Source organism: Homalodisca vitripennis, chromosome 3, assembly GCF_021130785.1.
Source record: "Homalodisca vitripennis isolate AUS2020 chromosome 3, UT_GWSS_2.1, whole genome shotgun sequence".
In the NCBI taxonomy this organism is placed as follows: Eukaryota; Metazoa; Arthropoda; class Insecta; order Hemiptera; family Cicadellidae; genus Homalodisca; species Homalodisca vitripennis.
This window is the reverse complement of record NC_060209.1, coordinates 187,824,650-187,839,398: the sequence shown is the minus strand read 5'-3', so window position 1 is coordinate 187,839,398 and position 14,749 is coordinate 187,824,650. Positions and strand designations below refer to the sequence as shown.

Here is a 14,749-nt window from a genome sequence, read left to right as displayed (position 1 = left end):
GCGTCGATGGCTCTTATCTACTGTATAACTTTGGACGACTGGATCAATGACACAAGCTGAAAGACCAACATCAGAAAGCGTCGACGGAACTCTTATCTACTGTAATATCTTGGACGACTGATCAAGACACAAGCTTGAAAGACCAACATCAGAAAGCGTCGAAGACTCTTATCTACTGTATATCTTGGACGACCTGGATCAAGACACAAGGATGAAGAACAATCATCAGAAAGCGTCGATGGCTCTTATCTACTGTATATCTTGGGTACGACTGGATGAAATGAAGACACAAGGCTGAAAGACCAACATCAGAAAGCGTCGACGGCTCTTAATTCTACTGTATATCTCTGGACGACTGGATCAAGACACAAGCTGAAAAGACCAACATCAGAAAGCGTCGATGGCGTTCTTATCTACTGTATGTATCTACAGCGACCGGATCAAAACACAAGGTGAAAGACCATCATCAGAAAAGCGTCCCGACATGGCTCTTATCTACTGTATATCTCTTACAGCGACCGGATCAAAACACAAGGTGAAAAGACCATCATCAGAAAGCGTCGACGGCTCTTATTCTACTGTATATCTACAGCGACTGGATCAAAAACACAAGGTGAAAGACCAACATCAGAAAGCGTCGACGGGCTTTCCTTATCCATACTGTATATCTACAGCGACCGGATCAAAAACACAAAGGTTAAAAGAGACCAATCATTCAGAAAGCGTCGACAGCTCTTATCTACTGTATATCTACAGCGACTGGATCAAAACACAAGGTAAAATGACATCATCAGAAAAACGTCGACGGCTCTTATCTACTGTTATAATCTTGGACACGACTGGTTCAAAAAGACACAAGCTGAAAGACCAACATCAGGAAAGCGTCGGGACGGCTCTTATCTACTGTATATCTTGGACGACTGGATCAAGACACAAGCTGAAAGGACCAACATCAGAAATGCGTCGATGCTCTTATCTACTGTATTATCTTGGACGACTGGATCAAGACACCAAGCTGAAAGACCAACATCAGAAAAATAAAAAAAAAAAAAGAGCGTCGATGGCTCTTATCTACTGTATATATCTTGGATCGACTGGATCAAGACCACAAGCTGAAAGACCAACATCAGAAAGCGTCGACGGCTTCTTATCCACTGTATATCTTGGACGACCGGATCAAGACACAAGCAGAAAGACCAACATCAGAAAGCGTCGATGGCTCTTATCTACTGTATATCTTACAAGCGACACTGGATCAAAACACAAGGTGAAAGACCATCATCAGAAAGCGTCGACGGCTCTTATCTACTGTATGTCTTGGACCGACCTGGATCAAGACACAAGCTGAAAGACCAACATCAGAAAGCGTCGATGGCTCTTATCCACTGTATATCTTAGGTACGACTGGATCAAGGACACAAGCTGAAAGTCAACATCAATCAGAAAGCGTCGACGTTGGCTCTTATCTACTGTATATCTTGGACGACTGGATCAAGACACACAAGCTGATGAGACCAACATCAGAATGCGTCGATGGCTCTTTATCTACTGTATATCTTGGACGGACTGGATCAAGGACACAATGCTGAAAGACCAACATCAGAAAGCGTCGGACGGCTCTTATCTACTGTATATCTTGGACGACTGGATCAAGACACAAGCTGAAAGACCAACATCAGAAAGCGTCGACGGCTATTATCTACTGTATGTCTACAGCGACCCGGATCAAAAACACAAGGTGAAAGACCAACATCAGAAAGCGTCGACGGCTCTTATCTACTGTAATATCTACAGCGACCGGATCAAAACACAAGGTGAAAGACCATCATCAGAAAGCGTCGACGGCTCTTATCCACTGTATATCTACAGCGACCGGATCAAAACACAAGGTGAAAGACCATCATCAGAAAGCGTCGACAGCTCTTATCTACTGTATATCTTGGACGACCGGATCAAAACACAAGGTGAAAGACCATCATCAGAAAGCGTCGACGGCTCTTATCTACTGTATATCTTGGACGACTGGATCAAGACACAAGCTGAAAGACCAACATCAGAAAGCGTCGACGGCTCTTATCTACTGTATATCTTGGACGACTGGATCAAGACACAAGCTGAAAGACCAACATCAGAAAGCGTCGATGGCTCTTATCTACTGTATATCTTGGACAGCGACCGGATCAAGACACAAGCTGAAAGACCAACATCAGAAAGCGTCGACGGCTCTTATCTACTGTATATCTTGGACGACTGGATCAAGACACAAGCTGAAAGACCAACATCAGAAAGCGTCGATGGCTCTTATCTACTGTATATCTTGGACGACTGGATCAAGACACAAGCTGAAAGACCAACATCAGAAAGCGTCGACGGCTCTTATCTACTGTATATCTTGGACGACTGGATCAAGACACAAGCTGAAAGACCAACATCAGAAAGCGTCGATGGCTCTTATCTACTGTATATCTTGGACGACTGGATCAAGACACAAGCTGAAAGACCAACATCAGAAAGCGTCGATGGCTCTTATCTACTGTATATCTTGGACGACCGGATCAAAACACAAGCTGAAAGACCAACATCAGAAAGCGTCGATGGCTCTTATCTACTGTATATCTTGGACGACTGGATCAAGACACAAGCTGAAAGACCAACATCAGAAAGCGTCGACGGCTCTTATCTACTGTATGTCTACAGCGACCGGATCAAAACACAAGGTGAAAGACCATCATCAGAAAGCGTCGACGGCTCTTATCCACTGTATATCTACAGCGACCGGATCAAAACACAAGGTGAAAGACCATCATCAGAAAGCGTCGACGGCTCTTATCTACTGTATATCTTGGACGACCGGATCAAAACACAAGGTGAAAGACCATCATCAGAAAGCGTCGACGGCTCTTATCCACTGTATATCTACAGCGACCGGATCAAAACACAAGGTGAAAGACCATCATCAGAAAGCGTCGACGGCTCTTATCTACTGTATATCTACAGCGACCGGATCAAAACACAAGGTGAAAGACCATCATCAGAAAGCGTCGACGGCTCTTATCTACTGTATATCTACAGCGACCGGATCAAAACACAAGGTGAAAGACCAACATCAGAAAGCGTCGACGGCTCTTATCTACTGTATATCTTGGACGACTGGATCAAGACACAAGCTGAAAGACCAACATCAGAAAGCGTCGATGGCTCTTATCTACTGTATATCTTGGACGACTGGATCAAGACACAAGCTGAAAGACCAACATCAGAAAGCGTCGACGGCTCTTATCTACTGTATATCTTGGACGACTGGATCAAGACACAAGCTGAAAGACCAACATCAGAAAGCGTCGATGGCTCTTATCTACTGTATATCTTGGACGACTGGATCAAGACACAAGCTGAAAGACCAACATCAGAAAGCGTCGATGGCTCTTATCTACTGTATATCTTGGACGACTGGATCAAGACACAAGCTGAAAGACCAACATCAGAAAGCGTCGACGGATCTTATCTACTGTATATCTTGGACGACTGGATCAAGACACAAGCTGAAAGACCAACATCAGAAAGCGTCGATGGCTCTTATCTACTGTATATCTTGGACGACTGGATCAAGACACAAGCTGAAAGACCAACATCAGAAAGCGTCGATGGCTCTTATCTACTGTATATCTTGGACGACTGGATCAAGACACAAGCTGAAAGACCAACATCAGAAAGCGTCGACGGCTCTTATCTACTGTATATCTTGGACGACTGGATCAAGACACAAGCTGAAAGACCAACATCAGAAAGCGTCGATGGCTCTTATCTACTGTATGTCTACAGCGACCGGATCAAAACACAAGCTGAAAGACCATCATCAGAAAGCGTTAATGGCTCTTATCTACTGTATATCTTGGACGACGGATCAAGACAAGCTGAAAGACCATCATCAGAAAGCGTCGAAGACTTTTATCTACTGTGTATCTTAGTGACATGTGTCTTTGGTGCAAGCGTCTTCAGACATATGGTGCATGAACTCTTTCAGTTGTTGATACACTTCTCTTACTCAATAATAGTGAGTTTTATATGTTTTATCTTTGATTGCTTTTATTAAGTACTGTTATAATTTTTTTGTTTTGTTATTATAGTTTTGTATATCATTATTGGGCGTGGAGTTTGCAATTTAATATATTTAAATTTATACAGTTTTATTCTTATAATTATATGTGTAAGTTAAACTTTGCCATTATTTAATTATTACTGTGTTTTTGTGATAGTTTTAAGTACATAACGAAAACAGCATTGGTGTAAAACATTTTCGAGATAAAAATGTTTTAAGTATTGATTGTTGTGACTTTTAAATATAGTGATAACGATATAAGAAACCATATATAAGGGCCATCTTAAAACATAAATGTTGTTTTTGTTCGAACTTGTTATTTTAAAATTAATATTTTCTACTTATTAAATCTTTGTTAACTGTGCTTTATTTGTACGCGATTATTAATACTATTGACTTTATAAAAATACTTTAAATGCACGATTGTATAAAAATGTGATAATAAAATACTATCTACACACACGCGCGCGCGCTCGCGTGTGTGTTTGTGTGTCTCACTTAATAAATAATGTGATTAAAATCGAATCACATTTAATCTAGCCTTAGACATCAGCTACAAGAAATCATAATTATGTCTCTAAGATTGTATAAAATTTGATTTTGTCATAGATATAAGGTATAATAATTCATATTTATAATTTTTAGATCGAATCACAATTGGTCTAGTCATAGTTATCAGCTACAATCAATCATATTTTTAAGTTTAAGATCGAATTGCGTTTGGTCTAGTCATAGATATCAGGTATAATAAATCATATTTATAACTTGAGATCGAATTACATTTGATCAAGTCATACACATCGGCTATAATAAATGATATTTATAACTTGAGATCGAATTACATTTGATCAAGTCATACACATCGGCTATAATAAATCATATTTATAACTTGAGAACGAATTACATTTGATCAAGTCATACAAATCGGCTATAATAAATCATATTTATAACTTGAGATCGAATTACATTTGATCAAGTCATACACATCGGCTGTAATAAATCATATTTATAACTTGAGAACAAATTACATTTGATCAAGTCATACGCATCGGCTATAATAAATCATATTTATAACTTGAGATCGAATTACATTTGATCAAGTCATACACATCGGCTATAACAAAATCATATTTATAACTTGAGAACGAATTACATTTGATCAAGTCATACAAATCGGCTATAATAAATCATATTTATAACTTGAGAACGAATTACATTTGATTAAGTCATACACATCGGCTATAATAAATCATATTTATAACTTGAGAACGAATTACATTTGATCAAGTCATACACATCGGCTATAATAAATCATATTTATGACTCATATAAAAAGTATACAGAAAAAACGATATCTTTTATACTCCTCTTTATTGATTTTTCATCAGTCTTTCAACACCGCCGGTTCATTCAATGTGGTTATTATGTGCAGTGATATGATTGGGGCTTACTCCTGCCACCTTGAACACCTTTAAGTGTAAGAGTATTGTAAGTACAAATTTTGTTCAGTTCATATATACGACTTCATTAAAGTAATACCTACAAATTTATTAGATTTTTACTTTTTTTTACTCCAAACATCGAAACGTAATGTTTTACTTTCGTAACATTAAGGATACCAAATATCCGAAATCCTAGTATTCTTTGATACCATCAATCGTCATGAACCCACTTTAAATAAAGAAACGATTGAATTAAATAAACCTCCAGCCCACCACGGAATGTTCCACTGGTCGTATTTACTGGTTCACCAAAGTGTTGTTTAAGACGAATGTAGCAACATTTGTTTCAAGACCTCGGGTGGTGCATCACTCTTGCTCAAACCTTAGCTGAATTTATCTTCTTCCTTCCCAGTTCTTTCCTACATCACTCTCTTCATTATAAAATGAATAAGACGAAAGTTTACTTACAATCTACATCGGAACTTCACTATACTGCTTGCAATCGACAACGGTATTCATTCACGTAGGTCATGTACTGTTTATAAGTTATAAAATAATGAATGGGTGCAAATATTATATATTATACATATTATTTTATATTATATAATTAATTTTTATTATAATTATATATTATAAATATTATATTCATATAGTGGTTGCATATTTATATTCAACTTGATACATTCACAATGTTTACACTTGTTTTTTGTGCACAGTAAATTATTTTTACCGAAATAATCGTTAATCTTGTTTAATTTGTACGGCTTATGTGTTTTAAACCAAATACCAGACATAACATAGAATTAGTTAGTTTACATAATTTAATTACCGTATATTTGTGAATACTATTTACTAATATCAATAACTATAGAGAAGCTAGTAATAGCTAAACTATTAAATATAATAATCAACTGAAGATTTAAGTAATGATAATTTAAGTTGTTGGTTATCTTTAGTAAATCAGCTCATTTAAAGTAAAGAAATATGAAAATAGCATTGTGTAAACTAAGTACTCATTGCTTAATAACCATTATTTCGATACAATACGTAATATTAAAATAATATTTAGATCAATTCGTCTATACAAGAACTCAAAAAAATTTAATTATAAGTTAATTAAAAGCCGTAGCGAAATAAACATGTTATCAACATGTTTGTATGAAAGTAAGTAATACGAGTATTTCACTACTCTCGTAAACTTTTCATAAAATCCATTTGTCAATGATTATGAAATGCCTATCAAAAATAAAATTAATATTTGAAAACGTGTATTCATGTACTAGTGATATTAAATTAAACTCTTTCCAATGTCCCAAGATTCTTCATTAATCATTACAGTTTAAAAATTGTATATTGCCGCCATTTTGATACTGGATAGGATATTTTTCTGAAAATAAAAAAATATAAGTCCTAATAAACTAAGCTTTGAAGATTGAGTTTATACCATTTAAGTTTAAAGATATAATTATTTTGTAAAAAACAAAAAGACACAAACAAACAGTACTCTAATGTAGATAGGACAACACCTTGTACGAGATTTCTGACTTAATTGACCTTAAAAATCACATTATAGTTTGATAGAGCCATTGTTCATAACAAACAGTTCGAGCTTTTTAACTATAAACTAAAATTTCTAGCTGTATCCAAGATAAATATATTAAAATATGTACAAATATTTTTTTATGTTGAAAATTGCATATACAGACCGTACAACCCAGTTTAGCATTAAAATACGGTTTTTAGTTGGAGGGATTTAGAATAATAGTTTCATAGTAAGTATAAAATCATCATCTAATTTTAAAACTGTTAAGGTTTTAAGACCAAAGTCGAATCAGTCAAGCAAACAAGTCAGAACATGTAATCAAAATAGGTTTAAATACAAGGTCTCCCAGGTCTATCAATCAACCTTTTCCAGTTATTGTCATTAGAAATAAATGTTTTAAATAATTAATATTTTATCTGTAATTTGTAATTTGGTTCATACAGCTGTATAGCAAGCCTCAACTTATTAAAAAAGCTGATCTCAAATTTTAAAAAAACTGCAAAGTTAAAAATCTAAATGTCGGCTTTTAGGGTGATAATTCAATTCTTAAAAGTTTAAATATATTTCGGTGTTTCTACATTATAGGAACAATATCTGAAAACTGTTCACAAAGAGTTCTGGGACACCCTGGACATGACAGTTAAGGTTTCAGCATTCTTATGCACTTTGTGCAGCTAATTAAATGTACGTATAGATATTATGAATCATAACGAAACGCCACAGTATAAGAAATGGTTTAATTGCTTAATTAAATAATTTAGACTTTGTTTAACCCGAAATAAATGTAATTATTAAATTAGCACGGTACACTGTGCAATGGGAATGTGGAACTGAGTTGACAGCGACAGGACGGTATGATTTGGCTTGTGATAGACAGATCTCAGACAACAAGATTACACGAACACAAAGGATGATGGATGAGAGAAGCGCCCGCGGCAAGCCTCTATCTCTCCGCGTGTTTTGTGTAGCACGTCCTTCACTGTGAGGAGTATAAGCTGTGGCATGTTACATAGAGGTCACAGTCACATTACAATGTAACACAGCGTGTGACTGATGGATATCGTACAGATTACACCATTACATAAAGCTATAAGTGAAGTGCTCGGCATGCCTCCCATACAAAGTGAAGAGTATAAGCTATGGCATGTTACATAGAGGTTACAGTGACATTACGATGTGACACAGCATGTGACTGATGGATATCGTACAGATTACACCATTACATAAAGCTATAAGTGAAGTGCTCGGCGTGCCTCCCATACAAAGTGAAGAGTATAAGCTATGGCATGTTACATAGAGGTTACAGTGACATTACAATATGACTCAGCATGTGACAGATGGATATCGTACAGATTACACCATTACGTAAGGCTATAAGTGAAGTGCTCGCGGAATGCCTCCCATACAAAGTGAAGAGTATAAGCTATGGCATGTTACATAGAGGTTACAGTGACATTACAATGTGACACAGCATGTGACTGATGGATATCGTACAGATTACACCATTACGTAAGGCTATAAGTGAAGTGCTCGGCATGCCTCCCATACAAAGTGAAGAGTATAAGCTATGGCATGTTACATAGAGGTTACAGTGACATTACGATGTGACACAGCATGTGACTGATGGATATCGTACAGATTACACCATTACATAAAGCTATAAGTGAAGTGCTCGGCGTGCCTCCCATACAAAGTGAAGAGTATAAGCTATGGCATGTTACATAGAGGTTACAGTGACATTACAATATGACTCAGCATGTGACAGATGTATATCGTACAGATTACACCATTACGTAAGGCTATAAGTGAAGTGCTCGCGGAATGCTTCCTGTGCAATGCGAGGAGTATAAGCCATTGCATGTTACATAGAGGTTACAGTGACATTACAATATGAGTCAGCATGTGACAGGTGGATATCGTACAGATTACACCATTACGTAAGGCTATAAGTGAAGTGCTCGCGGAATGCCTCCTGTGCAATGCGAGGAGTATAAGCTATTGCATGTTACATAGAGGTTACAGTGACATTACGATGTGACACAGCATGTGGCTGATGGATATCGTACAGATTACACCATTACATAAAGCTATAAGTGAAATGCTCGGCGTGCCTCCCATACAAAGTGAAGAGTATAAGCTATGACATGTTACATAGAGGTTACAGTGACATTACAATATGACTCAGCATGTGACAGATGGATATCGTACAGATTACACCATTACGTAAGGCTATAAGTGAAGTGCTCGCGGAATGCCTCCTGTGCAATGCGAGGAGTATAAGCTATTGCATGTTACATAGAGGTTACAGTGACATTAAAATATGACTCAGCATGTGACTGATGGATATCGTACAGATTACACCATTACATAAGGCTATAAGTGAAGTGCTCGCGGAATGCCTCCTGTGCAATGCGAGGAGTATAAGCTATTGCATGTTACATAGAGGTTACAGCGGCATTACAATATGACTCAGCATGTGACAGATGGATATCATACAGATTACACCATTACTCGCGGAATGCCTGCTGTACAATGTGATAAGTATAAGCTATGGCATGTTACATGGATGATATACAACATGCACCATTACGAAAGGTGAGATTCGAAATACTTGCGGCATGTCTCTCCTAAACTATGAGGGGTGTAAGCTATATTATGTTACACTGAGGTTACACGTGCATTACACTATGATATAGTTTTTATATCATAGATATACAACTAGAGTACACAATTACAGGTGGTGTGCGAAGTACTCACTACATGCATCTCCAACACTATAATGAGTGTAAGCTATGTAATATTACACTGAAGTTACATGTGACATTACGATATGATATAGCTTTCATATTATGGATATCATACAACTAGAGTACACAATTACAGGTGGTATGCGAAGTGCTCACGACATGCATCTCCAACACTATAATGAGTGTAAGCTATGTAATATTACACTGAAGTTACATGTGACATTACAATATGATATAGCTTTTATATTATGGATATCATACAACTAGAGTACACAATTACAGGTGGTATGCGAAGTGCTCGCGACATGCATCTCCAACACTATAATGAGTGTAAGCTATGTAATATTACACTGAAGTTAAATGTGACATTACAATATGACAGCTTGTGACTGATGGATATCATACGACTATATTACACGATTACAGAAGGTTATATGCGAAGTACTCGCGGCATTCCACTTCTACACTATGAGGGATATTAGCTGTCATGTCACATTGAAGTTACACGTGACATTATATTATGACTTGGCTTGTGACTAATGGATATCATACAATTAGATCACAGCATTACATAGGGTAATAAGAGAAGTGCTTGAGGCATACAATGTGATTTGGCTTGTGATATACAATTCAGAGACAAGATTATCTTAACACAATGGTTAGGGTGGATATATATGTCAGAGGTAAGCCATCATTACTCTATTGTTTCATAGCCTTGATGTCACAATGGCATATATAACTAGATGGCAGGTTAAAAGTTTCAGTACAATATTGTTGTACACGCATTATACACTAGATTATAACCAAGACTATAAGCCTGAGTTATTTGAGTACCATCTTCTTGAAATTAAAATTTCTGATTAGATTGAATATTCTAATTATAATGTGTAGTTCAACATTGCTTGGATTGTAACCCGGATCACAAACAAGATTATGGCAAAACGAGAATTGTTACAAAGTTGTTATTCGATGATATTGCTATTTAATGGATTGTTATTGCATGTTGCATGGTTTATTTTTTTATTCATGCTTACCGATAATTTACGTTAGTTTTGTTGTACGATAGATTATATTTCTTGTATTATTATAGTTATTGTTATTGCTATCACATTGTTATTGTTATCGTATTGCTATTGTTTTCGTATTGATATTACTTCTTGCATTGATATTGGTTTTTAATAAGCTGGATTTAGTTTGGACGTCGATGTGTTTTGTGCGCGGTTGCTAGTTGTTATGTTATTATTAATGTTGTTGATCATTATGTTATTTTGAACAATCTCTTTTTCTAATGCTTATAGATATAGTGACGTTATTGGTTTTTGTTTTTTATCACACACACACACACACACACACACACACACACACACACACACACACACACACACAAAACCATATTCTTATTATGATTATTGTTATTGGTATTACTTATAGTATTGTCATTAGATGTATACGCTGTCTCTTTTTTAACCTGGACGCCTTTTGTGCACGATGGACTATTGTTTAATTAATGTTTTTGCCTGCTGCCATCCGTGTAATATATAACTATTGTTTACTTTTTTTCAAACATTGAATGCATATTGTAATGTACCTGCATGTAATGGTTTCCCGTTAAATAAATCATGGATAGTAAAAACATCCACAGTAGCCTCTACCTGTATGAGAATTTGTGTGCGGTGTTGTTGACGTAACAATGTGTGATTAGGTTGCGTAAAATATAAGTGGTAGTACAAAATTACTTGACTTGTGATACACATCCTTTGTGTTAGGATGACTAAAAGCCGGAATACCCTCTACCATTCTGGGTATTTTGTGTATTATGTCATTGATATTAAAAGGTCCGACTAGAATATATAGCGATTATAACTGGTAGTAAAATATTACTTTGCTTGTCATAAACATATCGCAATACAAAGTATAATGGATGACAAAAAACGCCAGTGGTAGCCTCTAGCTGTTTAAGATTTTGTGAAACATCTCATTGATATTAATTAATTGATGTTCAACTTGAATGTACATATCGATTTTAAGTTGTAGTAAAATATTACTTTGCATGCCATAAACATATCGCAACACAAAGGATGATGGATGAAAAAGACACCGGTGGTGGTATTGATGAGAAAGACACCGTTGGTGGTATGGATGAGAAAGACACCGGTGGTGGTAGTCTATAGCTGTTTAGAAATTTGTGCACCATCTCATTTATATTAAGATGTTTGACTAGAATTTATATAGCGATTATAAGTGGTAGTAAAATAATACTTGGCTTCTGATACACATATGGTAACACCAAGGATGATGGATGAAAAAAACGCTGGAGGTAGTTTGTAGCTGTTTAGGAATTTGTGTACCATCTCATTGATATTAAGATGTTTGAGTAGAATATATATATAGCGATTATAAGTGGTAGTAAAATATTACTTGGCTTGTGATACACATATCGCAACACAAAGGATGATGGATGAGAAATGCGCCCGCGGCAAACCTCTATCTGGCCGCGGATTCGTTGTATTTTGCTGTGAACTGGGACATGAATATCTAAAGCTAGTCGCTCACTTTTCCTTTTCGAAATCACGTAATAGTGGTTTGAGATACACAAAGAAAGATGAATGCGATTGTAAATAATTCAGCTTACCTATTCTTTGTTTATGAGAGCTGATTATGACTACGTTTAAACTTGCGAAGGGTTGTATATTGCCAGCCATTGGATGGGTAGGTTTTATAATCATTCCATATTATATTATAATTAAATCTCTTTTTACCTTAAAAGTGTTCTAATCTGATTTGAAAGAGTCGTAATAACATTTGTTCGAATATGCCCTTGACTTTGTACTATTTTATTCAACGAATATTTATTGAAACTTGAAATACAATACGGATTTTAATTTAGATTTGGCTGAAAAATTCCCGTGGACATTTATGCTACATTTATATCTTTAATATCCGTTATTTGGTAACCGGAAAGCTTAGAGTATGTCCAAGAACAAAGAACGTAAATACGATATTAATTCTAATACTTACAAGATACTGACCTGCTAACTGTATTCTTTTTAATTTCATTAAATTTGTTTAGCTGCAGAGCAAACTACACAAATGAAACATGAACAGAGATGTAATTTCCGTATCTCGTCCTTTTGTGTAAAAATTGCGATCCCAATTTCGCACTGCACGATTCACGATAAGGCCGCTCCGTATTGAATTTATCTGGACAGTGAACAAACTGATTGAGATAAACTAATCGGCACAGGGACGATTTTTATTTGTTTTGATGTTGCCAATAATTCTATACCACTGCTGTTCGTCGCTTACTTTATATATATATATATATATATATATATATATATATATATATATATATATATATATATGAGGCGAAGCTAATTAATTACTAAAATAATACTTAAAATGATCTTGTATTACACAATTTTAAAATTAATATTAATTTTACATTATTTGCTTTTTATTCCAGTTAAAAATGTTAAAGAAAGAAGGAAGGGTGTTATGCTTAATTAAACGTTATATTAGGCCGACTGCGAGTACTTGTAAATTCTCTATTGCTGAGAACTGTAGAGGGGATTGTGTCATGTAAAAGGTGTTGTACTTAAATCGTTCTATGGCGATAGCGAGGGAAATGTAGTAGGTATTATAGTTGTGCTAGATTCTCTTGACGCCTGTTGCCTGATTGTTACAACATTTTCAAATGTTCTAGTGGTCCGAGGTGGTAAGATCTTCTCTATTAATGACAAGGTGTGATATATAACCGTAACCTTGAGTATGTTTGAATAAATTAAAACGTGCATTGCAATGGAAAAGAAGCAATATAAGTACGTTGAAGAAAAGCTGATTCTGAAAATTGTAACGAAGCCAAACTCGTTGAAATCAAAGAACTAACGAGGCCTATCCAGCATACCCCTCAATTACTACAACAATACCCACCCTTCACCAAAACTAGAAATCCATGGATCAAAGAACTTTTCCATCGTCACTAATAAAGTCACAAAGAAATCAGCAGCACAAAAATTCAAACTTCAGGTGTTCCAAAACGTTTAAAAGCCTAAAGTGAAAAAAGAACGTGATGTCCGAAATACCTCTGAATCGTGAAATTGAACTATAGTGTCACGGGCTTTCATCTCTTACTTAATACAATTAAATCAATCTTAAATACAATAAGATTTTAATAACACCATTCAGAACTCAGAGGGAATAGATAAACAAAGTAATCTGAAAACTGTACTGAATAAAAGAGAGAGAGAGGAACCAGTTCAAAAATACAATTTTCCAACAACCCACCCTGAAAAACCGCCCAATGAACAATAACTCCAACTATAAATAACGTCCAAGCAATAACACGAGCCCCACTATATTCGGTACAAAGTAGACCCACGGCACCAGTAACATTAACATTAGTCAACGACACCTGATAGTTATTCTTACTTTCACAACATACAATAAAATCATTTTAAATAATGTCGTAAAAAGTAAAAATTCATAGTGACATTACAATGATTTCAAGAACAATTAACCCTCTAAGGGTTGATACTAGTAAATAAACAATTCTATCATACTTTTAAAACGCAATCATGCAATAGTTTAATTTTTATATATTTACAGACATGATAAAATATTGCGACTTACTTGATTTGTTCCCAGATTTCTTCTCCAAACGTCTTCAACACCAACAGTTCCAAAGCGTAATTCACAAACCCGTACTGCAACAGAAGAAAAAGACGGATTACAAATAAAATATTTCACACTGATTTATATGACGTATGTCCTCACTTATATAACCAAGGCTTATGTTCTCAAAAACGACGCTTTAAAAATTATATTACTTGGAAACAGAATGTAATGAGGATCAGTTTTGGAACCCCATTGACTCAAGTATTTTACCATGGAATTCAATGTACTTTTTACAGGATAG

General features: G+C 35.7%; 1 protein-coding gene across 1 annotated transcript in view; it reads right to left on the bottom strand.

Annotated features, from left to right (window-relative positions):
• Window positions 1-14,749, bottom strand: part of LOC124357875 (guanylate cyclase soluble subunit beta-1) — an 824,835-nt gene that overhangs the window by 717,427 nt on the left and 92,659 nt on the right. The window contains exon 2 of the mRNA XM_046809961.1: window positions 14,464-14,537. Within this exon, the coding sequence (XP_046665917.1) occupies window positions 14,464-14,537 (74 nt within the window). The remainder of the gene's footprint in view (window positions 1-14,463; window positions 14,538-14,749) is intronic.